The sequence below is a fragment of the Eubalaena glacialis genome, chromosome 12, assembly GCF_028564815.1.
Source record: "Eubalaena glacialis isolate mEubGla1 chromosome 12, mEubGla1.1.hap2.+ XY, whole genome shotgun sequence".
NCBI classification, from domain to species: Eukaryota; Metazoa; Chordata; class Mammalia; order Artiodactyla; family Balaenidae; genus Eubalaena; species Eubalaena glacialis.
Window position 1 is genome coordinate 43075136 of NC_083727.1, and position 25044 is coordinate 43100179.

The 25044-nt window shown below is 35.9% G+C and overlaps 2 protein-coding genes across 3 annotated transcripts in view; both read left to right on the forward strand.

Annotated features, from left to right (window-relative positions):
- CEP85L (centrosomal protein 85 like) overlaps nt 1-25044 on the forward strand; it is a 153590-nt gene that overhangs the window by 24905 nt on the left and 103641 nt on the right. The gene's annotated exons all lie outside the window — the stretch shown is intronic.
- LOC133102625 (non-histone chromosomal protein HMG-14-like) lies at nt 11106-14758 on the forward strand. Its single transcript, XM_061207661.1, has 2 exons — nt 11106-11122; nt 14250-14758. The coding sequence occupies exons 1-2, from the start codon at nt 11106-11108 to the stop codon at nt 14668-14670; spliced, it is 438 nt and encodes a 145-aa protein (XP_061063644.1). The 3' UTR covers nt 14671-14758.

A 25044-nucleotide genomic window follows, 5' to 3' on the forward strand; every position in this document is an offset into this window, starting at 1 on the left:
TCACATTTTTAGCATGGACTATATGGAGTCACTCAAGGTCCCCAGGTAAACAAAGACACTCTCATTAGGCAGGATATTTCAAGGGTTTAGTGGTTGCATCTTAGGAGCCAGACAAGGGCAAAACCTTTCTTGGAATGCGCAGACTGTGGAAAACTCAGACATGGTGATCCTTTTTGCACAATGTGAGATTTTTAGATTAAGGTTCGTTTTCTTTGCCTAATAAATCTTGAAACCAGAATAATTCCCACTTTATTCTTTTTTCAAACTTGTTTTAGCTATTCTGGTTGCTTTGCTTTTCTGTATAAGGTTTAGAATAATTCTGTCTATATCTATAAAAAGTCTTTCTGGGAATTTAATAGGAATTGTGTTGTCCATATGTCAGTTTGGGGAGAATTGCCGTCTTTACTCTGTTGAGTCTTCTAATCCGTGAACATGGTATGTTTCTCCATTTATTTAGATCTTAATTTCATTCACCAGTGTTGTATAGTTTTCAACATACATGTCCAGTACATATTTTGTTAGATTTATAGCTAAGTATTTCATTTTTGGAGGAGTGATTGTAAATGGCATTTAATTTTCCAATTTTGGTATCAATATGTTAATTGTATCTTGTGACATTGCTGAACTCTTTGGTTCTAGGAGGCGTTTTTGGGTATATTTCTTGGAGTTTTCTCTGTAGACAGTTATGTCATCTGTAAGTAGGAATGTTTTTCCTTTTGATATCAGGCTGATACTAGCTTTATAAAATGAAATGGGAAGTGTTCCCTCCTATTTTCTGGAAGAGATTGTGTAGAATGGTGTTAATTCTTCTTTAAATGTTTATTAGAGTTCTTCATCTGAGCCTAGAATTTCTTTTTTTATAGTTTAAAATCATGAAGTAAATTTCCTTAATAGTCATAGAACTATTCAAATTATTTTTCATGTTGGATGAGTTGTGGTAGTTTTTTTTTTTTTTGAGGAAGTAGTCCATTTTGTCTGTTGTCAAATTTGTGAATGTAGAGTTGTTCATAGCATTCTCTTACCTCTGATTTCTGCAACCTCTGTAGTGGTATTTCCTCTTCCATTTCTGGTATTGGTTATTTGTGTCATCTTTCCTTTTTTATTTTTCAGTCTTGGTAGCAATTTGTCAATTTTATTGATCTTTTTAAAGAATCAGCTCTTTGTTTCATTAATTTTCTCTTTTGTTTTCTGTGTTCAATTTCAGTGGTTTCTGCTGTTTATTATTTCCTTATTACTGCTTTGGGTTTATTTTGCTCTTTTTCTAAGTTCTTAAGGTGGGAGCTTAGATATTGATTTGAAACTTTCCTCTTAAGATGTATGCACTTAGTGCTATAAATTTGTCTCTCAGACAAGGTTTAGCTGTGATTCTCAAATTCTGATATTTTGTGTTTTCATTCAGTTCATTGCATTTTCTTAATTTACCTTGAGACTTCCTCTTGACCCCAGGGTTATTTAGTAGCATGTTGTTTAGTTTTGAAGTGTTTAGAGATTTTTCTGCTATCTTTCTGTTATTAATTTCTAGTTTAACTCCATTGTGGTCAAAAACATACTTTATGATTTTGTTTCTTTTAAATTTGTCAAGATTTCTTTTAGGTCTCAGCATATGGTCTATTTGGTATATGTTCTGTAAATGTCAATTAGATCCTGTTGGTTGATGGTGTTGTTGATTTTTTTCTATATCCTTGATGATTTTCTGTTTAGTTGTTCAACTGTTGAGAAAGGAAGTATTAAAAGTCTTAACTATGATTGTGGATCTGTGCATTTCTTTTTTTAGTTTTATAAATTTTTGCTGCACATATTGCAGCTCTGTAGTTTGATGCATATGCAATTAGGATTGCTATGTATTCTTGGTGGATTGGCCCTTTTATTATTATATGATGTCTTTCTATCTCTGGTAATTTTTTTTGTGCTGAAGTCTACTTTATCTGATTTAATATAGCCTCTCCAGCTTTCTTTTTTTTTTTTTTTTTCCTCCAGCTTTCTTTTGATTAATGTTTAAATGGTATGTTTTCTGTTCTTTTACTTTTAACCTGTCTGTAACATTATATTCAAAGTTAAGTTGCTTGTAACAGCATACAGTTGGATTTGCTAGTCTCTGTCTTTTAATTGATATATTTAGACCATTTACATGTAATGTAATTATTGATGTATTAATATTCAGGTGTTCTGTTTGTTCTCTTTGTTTCTATTTTCATTTTCCTGCCTTCCTGTGGGTTACGGTTACTTCAACAATTTTAGAATTCTACTTGGATTTAACCATAGTATTTTTAAGTGTATCTCTCCTAGTGGTTGGTTTAGGTTTTACTTTATGTGTTTTGTCATATATAATGTAGATATATAATACAGATAACTTACATATACATAGCTTACCATTTTAACAGTTTGAGTGGAGTGTAGAAACATTATCTCCCTTTATATCCTTTTACCTACCCCATTTATAATAAAATTGTTTTAGCTTTTTCCTTTGCATATATTTATAACCATATCAGACAGTGTTATAATTTTTACTTCAACTATCAAACATAATTTGGGAAACTCAAGAGGAGACAGACAGCCTGTTGTATTTACTCACATTTTTGCTTCCTGTGCTCTTCCTTTGTGTTGTTCCAAGGTTCCTTTTTATTGTTTCCATTTGGTTCAGAGAATTTCCTTTAGTCCTTCTTTTAAGATGCATGTGCTGGTGACAAATTATCTTAGTTTTTCCCCAACTGAGAATGTCTTGATTTCCCCTAGATTCCTGAAGGATAATTTCAGTAGGTATATAATTCTAGTTTGACAGTTCTTTTCTTTCAGTACTTGAAAAGTATTGTCACTTCCTTCTGGCCTCCATGGTTTCTGATGACAAATCTGCTCTCATTTTTCCCTGGCTACTTTCAAGATTTTTTTGTCTTCAGTTTTCAGAAATTTAATATCACATGTCTTTAGGTGGATTTCTTTGGGTTTATCCTTTTTGGGATTTGTACATGTTTTTGGGATTCAGCATCTTGAATCTGCAAGTTTATGTCTCTTGCCAAACATTGGAAGTTTTCAGCCATTATTGTCTTTGAGTACTTTTTTAGCCTCTTCCTCTTTTTTTTTTTTTTATTTAAATTATTTATTTATTTATTTATTTATTTTTGGCTGTGTTGGGTCTTCGTTTCTGTGCGAGGGCTTTCTCCAGTTGCTGCAAGTGGGGGCCACTCTTCATCGCGGTGTGCGGGCCTCTCACTATCGTGGCCTCTCTTGTTGTGGAGCACAGGCTCCAGACGCGCAGGCTCAGTAGTTGTGGCTCACGGGCCTAGTTGCTCCGCGGCATGTGGAATTTTCCCAGACCAGGGCTCAAACCCGTGTCCCCTGAATCGGCAGGCAGATTCTCAACCACTGCACCACCAGGGAAGCCCTCCACTTCCTCTTTTATTCTAGGACTCTGATGGCACAAATTGTAAATCTTTTGTTATTGTCCTGATGCTGTGTCCTTTTTGTTTGTTTTTCCTTCTGCTTTTCATTTGTTGTTCAGGTTAGGTAATTTTTATTGTTCTGTTTTCCACTTCACTAATATTTTTCTTTTGTCCACTCCATTCTGCTGTTGAGCCTATCCACTGAGATTTTTATTTCTATTGCATTTTTCAGTTATAAATTTTTAATTTTGGTTCTCATTTATATCTTCTATTTTCTTTGCTGAGACCTTTTGTGTGTGTGTGTCACTCCTGTGACACTCTGTGCTCCATCCCCATCCTTTTGTTTTTTGAGCACTTCCTTTTGGGTAGTGTAAGGTGTTCCATGGTCATCTTATATCTTCCCTACTGTAGCCCTAGGATCAGCCATTTCTCCAAAGATCCCTGGTTCTTTTTATTGGAGAATAGTATTTAGAAACCAAGATCTGGGTGCTGGGAGTGCTTGTTACTGCTGGGGTTTTATTGCTTCTACACTGTCACGGAGGCAGAACTAGGTTATATGGTATGTATACTCGCCTGTGTATATATGCATATCTATAATTATTTCTGTGTCTATTCATAAGTATCCATATTAACCTAAATGAGTTCATACTGATGTCTCTGACTCTAATCCAGTATAGCAGAGCTCATTTTAGCTTTTTCCCCTTACTTGTCTATAATTTCCCTTTCCAACAGTGAGATACCTCCACCATCTACCATCTATTTACATATTTATTCAGCCCTCAGTATACAAGTAAAGCAGGTTCGGAACTATTAACCCATATTCCCCTCTGTTAGTTTCCTAGGGCTGCCATAACAAATTACCACAAACTGGGTGGCTTAAAACAGCAGAAATATATTTTCTCACAGTTTTGGAGACTGCAGGTTCAAAATCAAGGTATCGACAGGGATATGTTTCCTTCAAAGGCTCTAGGGACAAGTCTTCCTTAATTGCCGCTTCTAGCTTCTGGTGGTTACTGGCAATCCTTGGCATTCTTTGGTTTGTGGCATGATAGTTTTCATGTCTGCCTCCTTTACATGGCCGCCTTCTCTAGGTCTCCTCTGTGTCTTCAGATATCTCTTTCTCTCTTTCCTTGTAAGGACACTGGTCATTGGATTTAGGGCCCACCCATATCCAGTATGACCTCATCTTAACTTGATTACATCTGCAAAGACCCTACTTCAAAATAAGATCACCTTCACAGGTATTGGGGGGTTAAGATTTCAATGTATCTGTGTGGGGCACACAGTTCAATCCACAACACTCTATTACATCTATGTGGTTAAATGGAGAGCCATAAAATTTTTGGAGAGTAATTTGATCTAAGTAGAGTTGAAAATAAAGCAGAAAACTACTTTGAAGGCTTAAAAAATGTATTATTAGCTATTTGGTCTTGTCACTGAACTATAAAAATTAACTTTTTTTGAGGATAGAATGATGTGGGAAGGATACAGATCTGGAGATTTAAAAGTTGTAGAATGGATGCTCTGGGGATTTTTTTAGTGCTATTACAAAGCTGTTTGCTTTAAGCAAATCATACTCTCTGTTAACTTTGTTCCTGTGTTATGACTTCTCAAAAATTTACTTGAGGTTCAGAGATAAATTCTTTGGCTTTTTGAAGCTTTGTCTTAGAAACTCAGTACTAATAATCTTTTTATAGTCAGTTATTTCAACCTCCATAGAATATTATGGTATTAATCTGGGTCCAGCTGGGAATTTTCTTTCCTCAGTTCAGCCAGGGAGAGCTTAAAAAAAAATTCCCCTCTCTCCCCCCAGACTAGGCCACACAGTGTCAGGGCTGGGATGCTGCATTTTCGTAATGACTGGCTGAAGAACTGAGAATACCTCATTGAGAATATGACTATAATGGTGTCTTTTTTATAATCTCCAGAAACTCTTTGATTCTGCTGTGTATTATTATATATAATTACTCACCTTTCCTATTGCTGTTTAGAAAACTGCTTCTTTTTATTCTTTGAGTTAATTTAAAACTATTTGTGTTAACAGCAAATATCACTGCTTTTCTCACTGAATAATTCATCAGGTGTTAAATGCAAGTCCCTATAATTTTTTTTTTTTAAATATTTATTTATTTATTTATTTATTTATGGCTGTGTTGGGTCTTCGTTTCTGTGCGAGGGCTTTCTCTAGTTGCAGCAAGTGGGGGCCACTCTTCATCGTGGTGCGCGGGCCTCTCACTATCGCAGCCTCTCTTGTTGCGGAGCACAGGTTCCAGACGCGCAGGCTCAGTAATTGTGGCTCGCGGGCTTAGTGTCTCCGCGGCATGTGGGATCTTCCTGAACCAGGGCTCGAACCCGTGTCCCCTGCACTGGCAGACAGATTCTCAACCACTGCACCACCAGAGAAGCCCAAGTCCCTATAATTTTTTAGGGATGAAGAGCATGATTCTCACTTTCTTCTTGAATTGGGCTGATGTGAAGATGTTATTTTTATTTATTTATTTATTTTTGGCCTTCCATTAGATCTTGCCATTACCTCCAAGTTGAACTCCCAACTCCTTTCCCTGCTAGTTTTTTAATTAATACATAAAACAATGAGTGATTTTACTGGTATGTTACAGAACACTATACAAAATATTCTAATGGACAAAGAATCCATTGAGTTCAAGGCATGATCATAGTAGGTAATGTTATTTAGAGGCTATTCTATGTGGATAAAGCAGTGTCAGAATTTGAAGACAAAGGGCAAGTAGGGAAAGAGTTCTAGGAAAGGATGATGAGTATAACAATGGTGCATGAAAATAAGATGGAGTCGTAGGACTCTGGGAGACTGACAATAAATAACAGAAACTTGGGGCTCCTGTGGAAAATGAATCAGAATTATGGTTTGAATGACAGTGCTGGTAATGAATGACTTTGATTACATTTATTTATTGACTGTCAGGAGAGGTGAAGGGTACTCCTGTTTAAAAAAAAAATCAATTATTTAAGAATGTTATCTAAAAATAGGGAATAATTTTAGCAAGCATATTAAAGATTATTTAGAACAAAAGCTTAGGGTGTTTGCTGATACAACACTTGATTCCAGTTAGTGTAGTTTTCTTTCCTGAATTTATGTCTTTCTGAAGTTCTCATGATTTCTGCTTCATGGGAGCTATTTACCGTCTCTGTTCTTTGGTAAGTTTCCTGAGTCATCTAATTTGTAATCTTTGTTTTTCCTTGTTGGATTTGCTACATGCCATATCTGTTTAATGTAAAGGGCTCAGGGAAATAACCATTGTGGAGGATTATTGAATATTGAAAATAGCCTTGCATTAGAATATAACTAATAGGTTGATATTTATAACATAATGTCAGCATTAAAACATGCTGTGTATTAGATTATTTCATATCAGTGTCATGTGGATACTTTATACATATATCTATATACACACTTATATATGCTTTATATACTTTGGTCTTTGATTACATAAATCTTTTTGTCATCCACTAATCATAGGTCTATAAAGTATTTATTTTTCTCATTTATAAAATTAAACAAATCTATCCTTATTAAATTCCAAACATAATAGAATAACCTAAAAAGTGTTCATCTCCTTTGTACTAAACCCCCAGTTGAGAATTACGGTGGTGTAAAATTATATTAATTTTAAATAATATACATGAAATTTGGACCTGTTACCAAATATAATTTGAGTTTGTTTTAGAATGTATCTGCAGAATATTTTAGTTAACTGCCTTTAACTCTGTTACTGTTAATATTTGTCTTGGAGGAGGGTATATATTCCTACTTGATTTCTGAGGCTGTGGCATGAAGTGCTATATTATTTTGGTTTGCTGTGACGATTTTTAGCTGAAATGTGTGAATGCATTTGAATTCTTAAAAGACTGATTATTGTAAAAACCTCAATATATGTAGCAAATAACTGCATGATTTACATACTACATGGGTTTATTAACAAAAACTCTTAATGTAACTTATCACAATTTACATACTATACTTGATACAATATATGCACTTACATCTATTGTAAATTACTGTCATTTTCTTTCTGAAGATATTCAGGGTAGTTTATGGAAAACAATAGTGTAGAGCTGTGTGATTCAATGTGGTAGCCACTAGTAACATGGGGGTATTGAGTGCTTGAACTATGCCTGGTCCAAATTGAGATGTAAGCTGCACACTGGATTTGCATATTTTGTATTAAAAGAATATAAAATATCTCATTAATACGTTTTAATATTGATTACATAATGATGTACTATTTTAGATATAGTGGGTTAAATAAAAGATATTATTATGATTTTTAAAATAAATTTATTTATTTATGGCTGCGTTGGGTCTTCGTTGCTGTGCGTGGGCTTTCTCTAGTTGCGGTGAGCAGGGGCTACTCTTCGTTGCGGTGCGCGGGCTTCTCATTGCGGTGGCTTCTCTTGTCGTGGAGCATAGGCTCTAGGTGCGCGGGCTTCAGTAGTGTGGCACATGGGCTCAGTAGTTGTGGCTTGTGGGCTCTAGCGCGCAGGCTCAGTAGTTGTGGCGCATGGGCTTAGTTGCTCTGCGGCATGTGGGATCTTCCCGGACCAGGGCTTGAACCCGTGTCCCCTGCGTTGGCAGGCAGATTCTTAACCACTGCGCCACCAGGGAAATCCCAATAAAAGATATTATTGAAGTTAGTTTTACCTTTTTTTTTTATGTAGTTACTATAAAACTTAAAATTACAAATGTAGCTTGCATTGTTATTTTTTAAAATAAATTTATTTATTTTTGGCTCTGTTGGGTCTTCATTGCTGCACACAGGCTTTCTCTGGTTGTGGCACGCGTGCTTCTTATTGCAGTGGCTTCTCTTGTTGCGGAGCATGGATTCTAGGTGCGTGGGCTTCAGTAGTTGTGGCACGAGGGCTCAGTAGTTGTGGCTTGCGGAGTCTAGAGCACAGGCTCAGTAGTTGTGGTGCACAGGCTTAGTTGCTCCGTGTCATGTGGGATCTTCCCGGACCACGGACCAAACCTGTGTCCCCTGCATTGGCAGGTGGATTCTTAACCACTGCGCCACCAGGGAAGTCCCACTTACATTATATTTTTATTGTACATATTGGTATTGACAGTATCATTTGTAAAGGGTTTACTTTCAAAGATTTTACGAGTATGTATATATGTTTATATATTTCCCAGTAGAAACAATATTGGCTTCTCAAAATAGCTACTGTCACCCCACTTAATATTTAATATAATAGAAATTTATATCCTTAGCATTATGTCTGTGATAAATTATATTCTACTGTCAGTCTGGGGCTACTAAAAGCATACTCCTTTTATTATTTTGACGGTGGTAAAAGCTTCACTGCAGTGGGATTGCCCTGGTTCCTTTGGCAAAGAGAAAGTTAAGGTTTCTGTGGTGAGATATAAATGTTTGGGTTAGGGAAGATTTTAGATTGGCAAATCCCTGAAATTCTGAAGAGTTCTGTTGCTCAGTTAAGGAATGGGGAAAAGGAATAATGTCAGTAATCCCTGCTGGAATTCTCCCATCAGGTGTGAGGTATAGGCCCTCAGACTTAATTAGGAGGAAGAGGGAACATTATCCTGGAGTCTCACATAGCTGACTGCTAGACCAGTGGGTACCCACATGAAAGTGAGCAGGTAAAGAGTGTGATTGCACCAGTTTTTCATATGTAAAATTTGGATGCAATTTGAGTGTTTAGAAGGAAAAAGCCTATCTTGCCACAAGCCTCTGAAATTTGTTCTTTGCAAATAACATTATGTTCATGTTATATAATTCAAATATTTAACCTGTAATAGTAAATTTTGAGTTCTTATTTATCTTAATGATTATCTTTGTTTAAAAGACAATTGTGGTTAAATGGTATACCTCTATAAACTAAATGTAAATTTAATTTTGGGGGTATAGATAAAAGTACATGAATAAATTTTACTTAAATTCCATGATACATTAAGTAAACAGTACAGCTGTGAAGTAAGTCATCAAACCTTAAACAAACTAAAAGGTACTGTCTAGTTAGACCTTCACTCTCACTCCCCCTTCTTTGCCCTATAGTACTGTATGCTTATAACTGATGTTCCAGTTGATGCTCTTTGGCCATTGCTAAATCCTCAAGGTATTCTGTGAATCATCTGGAAAAATAACATTATTTTTAATTTTAATGTTGTGTTTTATTTTAATTATTTAAAAATTTAAAATTCATACATAAGTGTAGAATATATATTTATCACACAGACAGTAAATGCTCCAGGAATGATAAATATCCAGCTTTGTAAATGATACGACACAAATAAAGGTACCTTTCTATTCTTTGCTAACATGCAGCTTTTAGAAGTTGGTTCATTTATTCACTTAATAAATATTTATTGAGTACTTTGTTTCAAAAACTGCAGAACTGCAGAGATCAACATGGAGAGGATTACATCAAAATCTCAGCAGGGAAGGAACTCTAGTATAGAAAAATATTCTAAAATTACCATTGAGTGATTTGCTTTTAGCCATGGTATTTTGAGATTTCAAATAATGCTAAATAAGAGTGTGAGATTTTTATATTTAACAAGTTGGAACACTAACATTAGCGGCACCACCTTTTAGCTGTGGTAATTTGTTCATGGGGAGTCAGATTCCAGGGTGGGAGGAAGTAGATCTGTGACATAAGGATAGATGTGCCTGCAGAACTACCAAATTGTAACATAAGCCACATCAGCAGATCACCAATTTCTTTCTTGGTTTTCTTTGCTGAGACCTGGAGGCCATGTATAAATAGCTGCCACTGGCACAGAAAGAAGAGTTGTTCTTGAAGTATACAGCATTTGTTGTGTAGGGCATAACCTAGATGTGGTCCTAGAGTTGAGTAATTAAGGAAGAAGCAAGAGGAGTATAGGACTGGGAGTATAGGACCCTGAGGCTAGAAAAGAACTTAATTTTTGCTTAGACTTGGCTCTGTAACCTTCCACAGGACAGTCTTCCTCTCCCGAATCACATGGTGCCTGAGAGGCAGGCTCACATTGCAGTTCTTTTATTTTTTTAAATCTGAGCTCTTAAGTGTAGCTTCTAATAGTCTATTTGGGGCTAATTTTCAAGCATATTTATATATTTTACTAAAAAAAGGTACAGATAGAGTTAAATATTTTTTCTTTGATAATTTCCAACTGCTAATTTGTATCAGAGATAATTTTCTTATCTAATTAACCTCATTTATTTCAAGTAGGAGGGACTGATAAAAATGGACTTCAATTTAATCATATCTTCATTAGTTAGTTGTTTTTACTAAGAAATAATAGGACTGTTGAATAGTATAAATTTTGAGGTCATCCTGTGAGTATGTGTCAGAAAGGAAGAAAAATAAGAAAAGTTAACATTTGGTGCCTTGTCCTTATTTTATGAAGAAACGAAGGCCTTGTAATGTAAGGACTTGTTTAGTCATTTATTCATGTAACCAATATTTATCGTCTACTGTGTGTCAAGTCCTGTGCTAGTGGTTAGAATTAAACAGACATTTTCTTTGTTCATTGTATACATAAAATCTAGTGGAGAAGACAAGACAGGAAATAATTATCATAAAATATGAGCAGTATGATAGGCAAAGTACACAGGGTAGGAGGACATTCCTAAATCCACTGGATTTGGGGAAGGACCCCTGGCAGAAGTGATGTTTAAGCTGAGGACCAAAAAGGTGAGTAAGAACTGACAGGGCAAAACAAGGCAGGAGAGTAGTCTAGGCTGAGAGGACAGCATGGTCAAAACTGGGAGGTGAGAGAACATTCTGAGGATGAATCAAGAGGAGAGCAAAACGGGATGCCAGGAGACCACTGGCATTGCAGGTGGGAGCCAATGATGACTTGTTCATAAAAGGAGACAGTAGGAAAGGAGAAAATTAGATGATTCAGGAGATAATTAGGCAATGAAAATCATACATTCTTTTATACAACTTTATTGAGATATAATTTATATACCATATAATTTACCCATTTAAAATGTACAACTCAGTGGCTTTTAGTATTATATTCACAGAGTTGTATCACCCGAATGAATTTTAGGGCATTTTCATTACCCCAAAGAGAAACCCCACTCCGCCTTAGCCATCACCCCCTCCTCCAACAACCCTATGCCCCCTACCATAGGCAACCACTAATTTTGGAAGACGTCATAAAAATTTCCCAAGGCTCTGTTTTCTTTGCTTGTGTATTTTATTACAGTGATTAGGTTTCATTAGTTTACTTTGCTAAATGGTTTCTTTAAAACACCTCATCTTAATGTAAAATATCCTCTTGTTCTTACTCTTGTTTTTTTTTCTTTTTTACAGAAAATTTCAAACATATACTAAAGTAAAAAGAAGGCAAAATGGTAAAACCCACATGTACACAACACCAAACTTATACAATTGTAAATTTATAACACATGGCAATCTTATTTCAGATATTCTGTGCTCACCCCCATACCTTAGGTGATATTTTCAAGCAAATCAAGAGTTCCCCCATAACTTGTTAATTACAATAGTAATAATATTTATTGAGCATTTACTGTGTATAAGGCATCATGATAAGAGGTTTACATGATTGTTTCAGTTAATTCAAAAATAACTTGTTGGGTACAATTCTATACCCATTTTATAGGCAAAGTAAATGATATTTATTTAGACTGTTCTCTAACCTGTTTCCTTGCTGTATTAAGGTTCATTTCATTGGTGAATAATCTTATGTTGCTGCAACTTCATAGCTTTGGAACTTTCAGGACTCTGATGATGAGTACTTCCATAACATGACCTCCAGATATTACAGTGGGTTAGTTGGTCTGTTGACCTTAACGTTAATAAGAGTATGTACCATAGATTTTTTCAGTGTGAGGTTTTATACTTCTATATGTGATTAAAAATTTTTTTTCATTATAGAATCCTTCTGAGTTCAAATATAATTATTTTCTCTTTACTGATGAAAAATAAAACTTAGAGGACATTACATTTGGGTTTATACAGCGGTTCATGTGGTGGAGCTGAGATTCTTCAAGTCTAACTCTAAAGCCCTGCACTTAACCGCACTGTTAGATATCTGTTCTTGAAGGGAGAAACTAGAGAGAAAGAAGAACTGAGAGGTGTAGTGTAGGATAGTATAGGTAATACTAGGCTGAGAAACAGGAGACCAGGATTCTCTTTTGAGATCTGTACTTGGTCAAGTAATTTAACCTTTATGGACTTAGTTCTTCATTTGCATATGGAAAGAGGTGAAGGGTTATATACAGAATACTTTTTTGCTTGTGAAATCAAATAATTTCAAGGCAGTATTCAAAACAATTATGATTTATATTCTTTTGCAAACCAAATAACCCTTTTCCTTTGCTCCCCATCTCTACTTAATTTTCTTGTTAATCTACTTTACTGTTTAAAATATTTCAATTTAAAATTTTAAACATGGCATATAAGAACATTACAGCTGTAGTAAATTTGCAGAAATTAAAATTGTTTGTTGGAGGTATATTTTGTATCTTTATGGCCCTCATTTTTACCTTCATTGTTGTTCATCCATCCATTTGTCTATTCATTTACTCATTTTTTCCTATCATTTTGCTTCTTGATCTGGTAGAATATGAACCTGACCAAGCTGAGCTGAATTTAGTCCATTTTTGAGAACTGTGATGAACCCATGTACTTCTGCCCTGGAAAGGCCCTTCAGTCGCACAGCCATGGGTTTAGGGAAGAGGTTAATGACTTCACATTTCCCCAGACATGCAAGTGGTTAGAGGACCAAATGATAATTTCTTGTCAGTTCTGTCATAAAGTAACAGTTCTTTTCCTGAGAAAATTTGAATTTTTGAAAATCACATCCCATAATTTGAGATCATTACAATTTGATTTATAACCATTTTTATAGGAGAGAAATAACACTTTTAGCTCTTTGCAAGTAAACTGCCTGATGAGACTTAATCTAAATTGAAACTAGTAGGAGATATCTAGAAAATGGTACAGTTGAATGAAATTTTAAAAGCCATTCAAGAAAAAAATAACTAAAATTTTTGTGTAAACACAAAAAGGAGCTTTTTTACTGACTAGCTTTTAAAATTAGTTTTTTTAAAAAAAAATTAATTAATTAATTAATTTATATTTTTGGCTGCATTTGGTCTCCATTGCTACTTGCAGGCTTTCTCTAGGTGCGGTGAGCGGGGGCCACTCTTCGTTGTGGTGCACGGACTTCTCATTGAGATTGCTTCTCTTGTTGTGGAGCACGGGCTCTAGGCGCGTGAGCTTCAGCAGCTGTGGCATGTGGGCTCAGTAGTTGTGGCTCGTGGGCTCTAGAGCACAGGCTCAGTAGTTGTGGTGCACGGGCTTAGTTTCTCCGTGGCATGTGGGATCTTCCCAGACCAGGGATCGAACCCGTGTCCCCTGCATTGGCAGGTGGATTCTTAACCACTGCGCCACCAGGGAAGTCCTTAAAATTAGTTTTGCTTTGAATTGTTGACCTCTTTAAACTGTACTTCAGATTGTCCTTTAATTAAGTTGCCAGTAGTCTGGTTGGAGATCAGAAACGCCGCCCCCCCTTTTTTAAAAACCAGCTTTTCATCTTGTTTTATATAAACTTATAGAATGAAGTTTCTTAGTTTGTTGTGAATGGTTGCTAAGAGACAGTGTACAAAAAGAGCTTGAGAACTAATTTGTGAACAGTGTAGACTTCTGTACTTATTTTAAACAAGTTATTTTAGAACTTCTCACTCGTTTTCTGCTTCAATAGGATTTGAAGTGACTTCACAAAATACAATTGAGAAAAAATATAAAATATTCAAGAAAAAAAGGTGATCGGTAATAATGATTAGACAATAACAAAATGAGAACCAAGATTTGCACAGAATTGTGTACTATTGCTATCAAGTACAGTTGCTAAAAGAATAGGTCAGGCAGCTCGGGCGGCGGGAGGAGCGGCAGCGGCCAGGCAGCCCAGCTTCGCGAAGGCTCTCGGCGCGCCGCGGCCCGCAGGCACCCGGCACGCGCCCGCCCCGCCGCCACGAGGCCCAAGAGGAAGGTCAGCTCCGGCGAGGGGGCGGCGAAGGAGGAGCGCAAGAGGAGATCGGCGAGGTTGTCAGCTAAACCAGCTCCTGCAAAAGTGGAAACGAAGCCAAAAAAGGCGGCAGGAAAGGATAAATCTTCCGACAAAAAAGTGCAAACAAAAGGGAAAAGGGGAGCAAAGGGAAAACAGGCTGAAGTGGCTAACCAAGAGACTAAAGAAGACTTACCTGCAGAAAATGGAGAAACTAAAAATGAGGAGAGCCCAGCTTCTGATGAAGCAGGAGAGAAAGAAGCCAAGTCTGATTAATATCACACACCTGGTCCTATCAGTGGTCCCTGTTTCCCTTCTTGTACAATCCAGAGGAATATTTTTATCAACTATTTTGTAAATGCAAGTTTTTTAGTAGCTCTAGAAACATTTTTAAAAAGGAAGGAATCCCACCTCATCCCATTTTTTAAGTGTAAATGCTTTTTTTTAAGAGGTGAAATCATTTGCTGGTTGTTTATTTTTTGGTACAACCAGAAAATAGTGGGATATTGAATATGGGAGGCTTTGATTGTCTTGGGTGTCAGCTGAACATTCCACAGATGGGGGGTAGCTTTTCTATCCTATAATACAAAGCATACTAAATGGCAGTTTGGAGTCAGTTGTGCATTTAATGTCTTAAACACTTTAAATTACTTCTCTTCCCACGTTGTTTTTGGTAGAATTGTTTCCTAAAGCAAACCACTCACCCCTTGATCTTGGCTCACCTGGGCAGAATTTTGTGCACTCTGTATGTAACAACTTTGGTCGTGGTAGTCCAGTTCTTCTAGTAACTGTTAATGTGCTGTGAACGATTGACAATTTGAGTATGTAGTGTACATGATATTAAATTGTGAATTAGTGGGACTTACGATGTAACAGCATATCAATATTTGAAGATGTTGGTACTTGATATCCTGCGAAGGAAAATTTGCCCCCAAATTTTAAGCTGGAAAGTCACTGGAATAACTGTTCAGAAAAGAATCACAACTACATGATTTTTTAGGTTTTTGGTACGTATGTTGAGAATTGTGTACAAATTGAAATGTCTGTGTACTGATCCTCAAAACAACCAATAAAATCTCAATTATGAAAGAAAAAAAAAAAAAAAAAAAAGAATAGGTCATAGGTTTGAAAGTAGGGAAACAGAAGCTTCTCTCTATCCTTAAGATATAATGAATAAAAGCAAGCAGTTCATGGAACTATGCTTTTCATGATCTTGATACCTGACATACAGTTCTCCTAATGTTCTTGATAGTTATTTCTGTGTAATTCTTTTATGTAATCATTTTCAGTCTCTATGCAGATACCATAATGCCAAAATAGGACTTCATATTTTAGGTGTATCTTTTGTAAACATTTAGCTAGATTAAAAAAATTATGTGGACAATTCTTGTCTTTTGAGTGGATATTCACCTACTGTGATTGTTAAATTTTGATGCATTTTAAATCATATTGTATACTTTCTAGTCTGCTTTTCTCAAGTTTTTTCCTTCTTGCCTTCTTTTGTTTCACTTTCTCTTCATGACATTTTCCTTCTAGTTTATTAGAAGTTATACACACGTATCTCTTATGAGCTATAATTCATATACTATACAATTCACCCATTTAAAGTATACAATTTAATCCTTTTTAATATATTCTCAGAATTGTTCAACTATTACCACAGTCTAAGTTTAGAACATTTTTTAGCCCACCCCCCTCCTCCCCAAAAGAAGTCTGTTAGCTGTCACTCCCCATCTTCCCTCCCATCCCTAAGCAACCACTAATCTGTATAAACTTTTTTCTGGACACTTCATATAAATGGAATCCTCTAATATATCGTCCTTTGTGACTGACTTTCACTTAGCATAATGTTTTCAAGACTCATCATGTTGTAGCATGTATCAGTACTTCATTTCTTTTTATTACCATAATAAAAGATAATATTCCATTGTACCACTTTTCATTTATCCATTGATCACTTGATGGACATTGCATTATTCTGACTTTTTGGCTGTTAAGAATAATGCTTCTGTGAATATGTTTCCATTTCTTTTGGGTGTATACCTAGGAGTGGAATTGCTGGATCATATGGTAACTCTGTTTAACCTTTTGAGGAACTGCCACACTGTTTCCTAAGCAGCGGCACCATTTTACATTCCCATCAGCATTGTATGAGGGTTCCAATTTCTCCACATCCTTGCGGACACTTGACACTTACTATCTGTCATTCGGATGATAGCCATCCTAATGGGTGTAAAGTGGTGTCTCATTGTGGTTTTGATTTGCATTTCCCTAAAAATGACAAACAAAAATGTCCTTTTCGTATGCTTTAATAGGACCATCTGTATATCTTCTCTGGAGAAACGACTATTCAAATTCCACATCCATTTTTAAATTGGATTATTTGTGTTTTTATTATTGAGTTGTGTTTCTTATATAATCTAGATGAAAGTCCCTGTCAGATGTGTAATTGCAAAAATTTTCTCCCTTTCTTTGGGCTGTCCTTTTACTCTCTTGATGGTGTCATTTGCAGCAAAAATTTTTTAAATTTTATTGAAGTCCAGTTTATTTTCTTTTGTTGCTTGGGCTTTTGGTGTTGTATCTAAGAAATCACTTCCTGACTTAAGATCATGAAGATTTACACCTATGGTTTCTTCTAAGAGTTTTATAGTTTTAGCTGTTACATTTAGGCCTATGATTCATTTTGAGTTAATACTTGTTGAAGGTATAAGGTAGGGGTACAGCTTTGTATTCTTTTGCTTGTGGCTATATAGTTGTGAGCTCTACCTATTCTTTTAGTTGTTAACGTAGAGATTATAATGTGCATCCCTAACTTGACTGTAATGGTAGTATGCTGCTCCACCCCTGTTGTATTTGTCATAGTTGATATTTTGGTTTTATCTCTCCCCCTCTCTTTTTTTAACCCAGAAGTTAGATAGTGTTATGCAATTATTGGTGTTTTTAGATTTAATCACAGCTTTGCTGTTTTTTAAAAAAAACCTCATTCCTTTTTACAACTCATGACTCATTTTTCTTCTTTAGTGAAAGAAACTTAAGGAATGTTAGTAGTTCTTTTAATGAGTCGGTTGGTGATAAGCTCTGTTTCTGTTTAGCAGAAAATATATTTTGCCTTCATCTTGAAAGATAGCTTAGCGTTCCAAACAATTCTTGGGTGCCAATTATTTACTCTTAACCCTTTGGAGATATTATTTCACTGTGCTCTGGATTCCATTATTGCTGTTGAGAAGTTGGCTATCATTCTGAGAGTTCTTTTATGAATAGTCTGCCTTTTCTCTCTGGCTCACTTCTTTTTTTTTTAATTTAATTTTAATTTAATTTAATTTAATTTTATTTTTTTGGCTGTGTTGGGTCTTCGTTTCTGTGCGAGCGCTTTCTCCAGTTGCGGCAAGCGGGGGCCACTCTTCATCGCGGTGCGCGGGCCTCTCACTATCACGGCCTCTCTTGTTGTGGAGCACAGGCTCCAGATGTGCAGGCTCAGTAGTTGTGGCTCACGGGCCTACTTGCTCCGCGGCATGTGGGATCTTCCCAGACCAGGGCTCGAACCTGGTCTGGTTGTTAGAAGATTGTTTGGTTGAACTACTACTGAATTTCTTTATATAGGTCTCTTTTCCTACCAGAGTGTAGTTTAGAATATTTTTAAAATATTTACCTGAAAATATAGGGAATACTTAGAAACGTTCATTTGTTTAAAAAAAGAGTTAAATGTGGCTTAAAAAATTTTTTTCTCATATGATACATGATCATGACATTAGCAGGAAGGGGAAAAAGTCACGGTGTTCTATAAAACTTAATTATTGCCTTTGGGATAGACTTAATATTTTTATTTAAAATATAAAATATTTATATTTTATATTGACTGAAAATATATTAAGCTGTTACATTTTAAATCAGAATATTTTGATATAGGGTTATAGTTTCCTGATTATTTTTTTCTTTGTAAAGACTCATGATTTATTGTTATAATATGTATCTGGAAGGTGTGGTTTTTTAAAAATTTAATTCCTTTATACTATAAGAAAGAGCAGAGAGAGACTGTCTCTATATACAAGAGAAGATAGAATCAATCTCGCATCTATTGCCAGATAAGAATAATATGACAGTGAAACAGAATGTTGGGATTTTGTTCAGAATTCAGGACTTTGTTATCTTAAATATAATTCACTTGCATTATCAGATTACAGCAATGTCCTCTTATATTTTTCCCCTATAAGCTGAAATCTGTCTGAAACCATTAGCTCTTCTGTGCTCTTTATAAACCCTGTCCTCTGGTTTTTTGTTTTTTTTTTAATTTTTAAATTTTAAAAATGAATTTATTTATTTTGGCCGCATTGGGTCTTCATCGCTGCGCGCGGGCTTTCTCTAGTTGCAGCGAGTGGGGGCTACTGTTCGTTGTGGTGCATGAGCTTCTCATTGTTGTGGCTTCTCATTGTGGTGGCTTCTCTTGTTGCGGAGCACGGGCTCTAGGTGTTCAGGCTTCAGTAGTTGTGGCTCGCGGGCTCTAGAGCGCAGGCTCAGTAGTTGTGGCGCACGGGTTTAGTTGCTCTGCGGCATGTGGGATCTTCCTGGACTAGGGCTCAAACCCGTGTCCCCTGCATTGGCAGGCAGATTCTTAACTACTGCGCCACCCGGGAAGTTCCATGTCCTCTGGTTTTTAAAAGGACGGCCTTCTGCCGGTTTTAGATTTCACTGGTTCTAACTTAGATATGGGCTGGATACCATGATAATAACTTGCATTTGGGATTTGTGGCTACAATTAGGTAGTATAATAAAGCACATTAGGAATCACATTGCATCTACCTGTAATTGATTGTGTTTTGTTAGGCAAAATAAATTATTTTTTGATTCATCTCTTAGATAGAATGGTCCTTTTTTTCAGATACTTAAACTGTCAACTATTTAATACTTTGTTCATTAATTCATGGTGTATATGTGCATGAGTATGTATGTGCATATGTATGTGGGTAGACTGAACTTTAATCCTTAGTTTTCACAGTAATGAATTCTGAATGTCACAGTAAATCAGTTTTTACAGTGAAACTCAGATACTGGTGATGATTGAACTTAAGATATTTAAACTTGAAGGCTTCAGAACTGGAATCAGTCCTAGGTGGAATGACGTGGTGAATAGAACAGCAGAATCACTTATTAAAAAGTGTTGTTTCCTGGACCCTCTCTACTCTAACTGAATGAGAATCTCTCAGAGTAGGGCTCCAGATACCAGGTAAGTTTGTTGTATTTTAAAGTTTGAGAACTTCAGGTATAAGTGACTTTTGGAGTAAATTCTATTCTCAATGTAATGTTCTATGAACAGCATGTATTATCAGTAGCTTTCAGATTTGTAGGAGTAAATACTAGTCTGATGTGGAATTGGTTTTTATCACCAATTGTTGATTTTCTCTGCAGTTGGGAAATATTGAGCTACCAAGGTAGACAGGAAGTTAGCACGTTATCAGATAAAAGTAGCACCCAGGACTAGTGATCTCTGGTCTCAGAAGTTTCAGCTGTGACATGGAAAGTGAGACAGTCACCTGATACATAATTCATACTTTAGTAACAGTGTTCTTTGAGATATTTCAAACTCTCTGAGGTCACAAAATAAAACACCTTTGCAGAAGTTTGGCCAAATGGTAATTAAAATAAGACGTTGTGTAAAGTAAAATGTGAAAGCATCTTTCTCCTTTTCTCCTCTTTCTACCTTTGTTTATTAAATTTGGGGTATATTCCTCTAGATCATTTCTCTGCCCGTGAATATATATGTATTTACATACACATATGCACATGTATACATATATTTCCTTATATGTTTGCATATTTTAAATATTGATGTATACAGACAGATTGCCCCTCTTCTTCCAAAGGCTATAACAATTTATGTTCTTACCATCGTAGGATCTTAGCAGCCTTTAATAATTTTATGAATATGATAGGGAATGTACTTCTACTATTTAGTGAGTTGAAACATCTTTTTTTGAACAACAAACTTTTTAAAAAAATTTATTTTATTGAAGTATAGTTGATTTACAATATTGTGTTAATTTCTGCTCTACAGCAAAGTGATTCAGTTATACATTTATACATTCTTTTTCATATTCTTTTCCATTACAGTTTATCACAGGATATTGAATATAGTTCCCTGTGCTGTACAGTAGGACCTTGTTTATCCATTCTATATATACTAGTTTGCATCTGCTAATCCCCAACTCCCAATCCATCCCTCTCCCACCCCCTACTCCCCACCCACCTTGGCAACCACAGTCTGCAAGTCTGTTTCTGTTTTGTAGATAAGTTCATTTGTATCATATTTTAGATTCCACATACAAGTGATATCATATATTCATCTTTCTCTTTCTGACTTAGTTCGCTTAATATGATAATCTATAAGTCCATCCATGTTGCTGCAAGTGGCATGATTTCATTATTTCTTATGGCTGAGTAGTATTCCATTGTACATATGTACCACATCTTCTTTATCTATTCATCTGTCAACGGACACCTAGGCTGCCTCCGTTAAACATGTATTCTTTATTTGCTTTTGTTTTGTTTTGTTTTGTGGTTTGCTTATTGATTTCTTTTGCCTATTTTAAAATTAGGTTGTTAGGTTTTTGTTTTTGGGTTTTTTTTTTTTTTTTGGAGTTCTTTGTGCAGTATGGATATTTAGCCTTTTGCCTGTTATACTGAACATATCACTTATTATAGCTATTTCTTTTTTTTTTAACATCTTTATTGGAGTATAATTGCTTTACAATGGTATGTTAGTTTCTGTTTTATAAAAAAGTGAATCAGCTGTATGTGTACATATATCCCCATATCCCCTCCCCCTTGCGTCTCCCTCCCACCCTCTCTATCCCACCCCTCTAGGCGGTCACAAAGCACCCAGCTGATCTTCCTGTGCTATGCAGCTGCTTCCCACTAGCTCTCTATTTTACATTTGTTAGTGTATATATGTCCATACCACTCTGTCACTTCGTCCCAGCTTACCCTTCCCCCTCCCCGTGTCCTCAAGTCCATTCTCTACATCGGCATCTCTATTCCTGTCCTGCCCCTAGGTTCTTCAGAACCTTTTTTTTTTTTTTTTAGATTCCATATATATGTGTTAGCATACAGTATTTGTTTTTCACTTTCTGACTTACTTCACTCTGTATGACAGTCTCTATGTCCATCCACCTCACTACAAATAACTTAGTTTCGTTTCTTTTTATGGCTGAGTAATATTCCATTGTATATATGTGCCACATCTTCTTTATCCATTCATCTGTCGATGAACACTTAGGTGGCTTCCATGTCCTGGCTATTGTAAATAGAGCTGCAGTGAACATTGTGGTACATGAATCTTTTTGAATTATGGTTTTCTCAGGGTATATGCCCAGGAGTGGGATTGCTGGGTCATATAGTAGTTCTATTTTTAGTTTTTAAAGGAACCTCCATACTGTTCTCCATAGTGGCTGTATCAATTTACATTCCCCCAACAGTGCAAGAGGGTTCCCTTTTCTCCACACCCTTTCCAGCATTTATTGTTTGTAGAGTTTTTTGATGATGGCCATTCTGACTGGTGTGAGGTGATACCTCATTGTAGTTTTGATTTGCATTTCTCTAATGATTAATGATGTTGAGCATCCTTTCCTGTGTTTGTTGGCAATCTATATATCTTCTTTGGAGAAATGTTGATTTAGGTCTTCTGCCCATTTTTGGATTGGGTTGTTTTTTTTTTGATATTGAGCTGCATGAGCTCCTTGTATATTTTGGAGATTAATCCTTTGTCAGTAGCTTCGTTTGCAAATATTTTCTCCCATTCTGAGGGTTGTCTTTTCGTCTTATTTATGGTTTCCTTTGCTGTGCCAAAGCTTTTAAGTTTCATTAGGTCGCATTTGTTTATTTTTGTTTTTATTTCCATTTCTCTAGGAAGTGGGTCAAAAAGGATCTTGCTGTGATTTATGTCATAGAGTGTTCTTCCTTTGTTTTCCTCTAAGAGTTTTATAGTGTCTGGCCTTACATTTAGGTCTTTAATCCATTTTGAGTTTACTTTTGAGTTTGGTGTTAGGAAGTGTTCTAATTTCATTCTTTTACATGTAGCTGTCCAGTTTTCCCAGCACCACTTATTGAAGAGGCTGTCTTTTCCTCATTGCATATTCTTGCCTCCTTTATCAAAGATAAGGTGACCATATGTGCATGGGTTTACCTCTGGGCTTTCTGTCCTGTTTCGTTGATCTGTACTTCTCTTTTTGTGCCAGTACCATACTGTCTTGATGACTGTAGCTTTGTAGTATAGTCTGAGGTCAGGGAGCCTGATTCCTCCAGCTCCATTTTTCTTTCTCAAGATTGCTTTGGCTGTTCGGGGTCTTTTGTGTTTCCATGCAGATTGTGAAATTTTTTGTTCTAGTTCTGTGAAAAATGCCATTGGTAGTTTGATAGGGATTGCACTGAATCTGTAGATTGCTTTGGGTAGTATAGTCGTGTTCACAGTATTGATTCACAGTATTCAATCCAAGAACATGGTATATCTCTCCATCTATTTGTATCATCTTTAATTTCTTTCATCAGTGTCTTGTAGTTTTCTGCAGACAGGTCTTTTGTCTCCTTAGGTTGGTTTATTCCTAGGTATTTTATTCTTTTTGTTGCAATGGTAAACAGGAGTGTTTCCTTAATTTCTCTTTCAGGTTTTTCATCATTAGTGTATAGAAATACAAGAGATTTCTGTGCACTAATTTTGTATCCTGCTGCTTTACCAAATTCATTGATTACCTCTAGTAGTTTTCTGGTAGCATCTTTGGGATTCGCTATGTATAGTATCATGCCATCTGCAAACAGTGACAGTTTTACTTCTTTTCCGATTTGGGTTCTTTTTATTTCTTTTTCTTCTCTGATTGCTGTGGCTAAAACTTTGAAAACTATGTTGAATAATAGTGGTGAGAGTGGACAACCTTATCTTGTTCCTGGTCTTAGTGGAAATGGTTTCAGTTTCTCACCATTGAGAAAGATGCTGGCTGTGGGTTTGTCATATATGGCCTTTATCATGTTGAGGTAAGAGCCCTCTGTGCCTAATTTCTGGAGGGTTTTTATCATAAGTGGGTGTTGAATTTTGTCCAAAGCTTTTTCTGCATCTATTGAGATGATCATATGATTTTTCTTCTTCAGTTTGTTAATATGGTGTATCACATTGATTGATTTGCGTATATTGAAGAATCCTTGTATTCTTGGGATAAACCCCACTTGATCATGGTGTATGATCCTTTTAATGTGCTGTTGGATTCTGTTTGCTAGTATTTTGTTGAGGATTTTTGCATCTGTGTTCATCAGTGATATTGGCCTGTAGTTTTCTTTTTTTGTGACATCTTTGTCTGGTTTTGGTATCAGGATGATGGTGGCCTCGTAGAATGAGTTTGGGACTGTTCCTCCCTCTGCTATATTTTGGAAGAGTTTGAGAAGGATAGGTGTTAGCTCTTCTCTAAAAGTTTGATAGAATTCATCTGTCAATCCATCTACTCCTGGGCTTTTGTTTGTTGCAAGATTTTTAATCACAGTTTCAATTTCAGTGCTTACGATTAGTCTGTTTATATTCTCTATTTCTTCCTGGTTCAGTCTTGGAAGGTTGTGCTTTTCTAAGAATTTGTCCATTTCTTCCAAGTTGTCCATTTTATTGGCATATAGTTGCTTGTAATAATCTGTCATGATCCTTTGTATTTCTGCAGTGTCAGTTGTTACTTCTCCTTTTTCATTTCTAATTCTATTGATTTGAGTCTTCTCCCTTTTTTTCTTGATGAGTCTGGCTAATGGGTTATATTTATTTCTGATCTGGTCTTTATGATTTCTTTCCTTCTGCTAACTTTGGGGGTTTTTTTGATTCTTCTTTCTCTAATTGCTTTAGGTGTAAGGTTAGGTTGTTTATTTGAGATGTTTCTTGTTTCTTGAGGTAGGATTGTATTGCTATAAACTTCCCTCTTAGAACTGCTTTTGCTGCATCCCATAGGTTTTGGGTCTTTGTGATTTCATTGTCATTTGTTTCTAGGTATTTTCTGATTTCCTCTTTGATTTCTCCAGTGATCTCTTGGTTATTTAGTAGTGTATTGTTTAGCCTCCACGTGTTTGTATTTTTTACAGAGTTTTTCCTGTAATTGATATCTAGTCTCATAGCATTGTGGTCGGAAAAGATACTTGATACGATTTCAATTTTCTTAAATTTACCAAGGCTTGATTTGGGACCCACGATATGATCTATCCTGGAGAATGTTCCACGAGCACTTGAGAAGAAAGTGTATTCTGTTGTTTTTGGATGGAGTGTCCTATAAATATCAGTTAAGTCCATTTTGTCTAATGTGTTATTTATAGCTTGTGTTTCCTTATTTATTTTCATTTTGGATGATCTGTCCATTGGTGAAAGTGGGGTGTTAAAGTCCCCTACTATGATTGTGTTACTGTCGATTTCCCCTTTTATAGCTGTTAGCATTTGCCTTATGTATTGAGGTGCTCCTATGCTGGGTACATAAATATTTACAATAGTTATATCTTCTTCTTGGATTGATCCCTTGATCACTATGTAGTGTCCTTCTTTGTCTCTTGTAATAGTCTTTATTTTGAAGTCTATTTTGTTTAATATGAGAATTGCCACTCCAGCTTTCTTTTGATTTCTATTTGCATAGAATATCTTTTTCCATC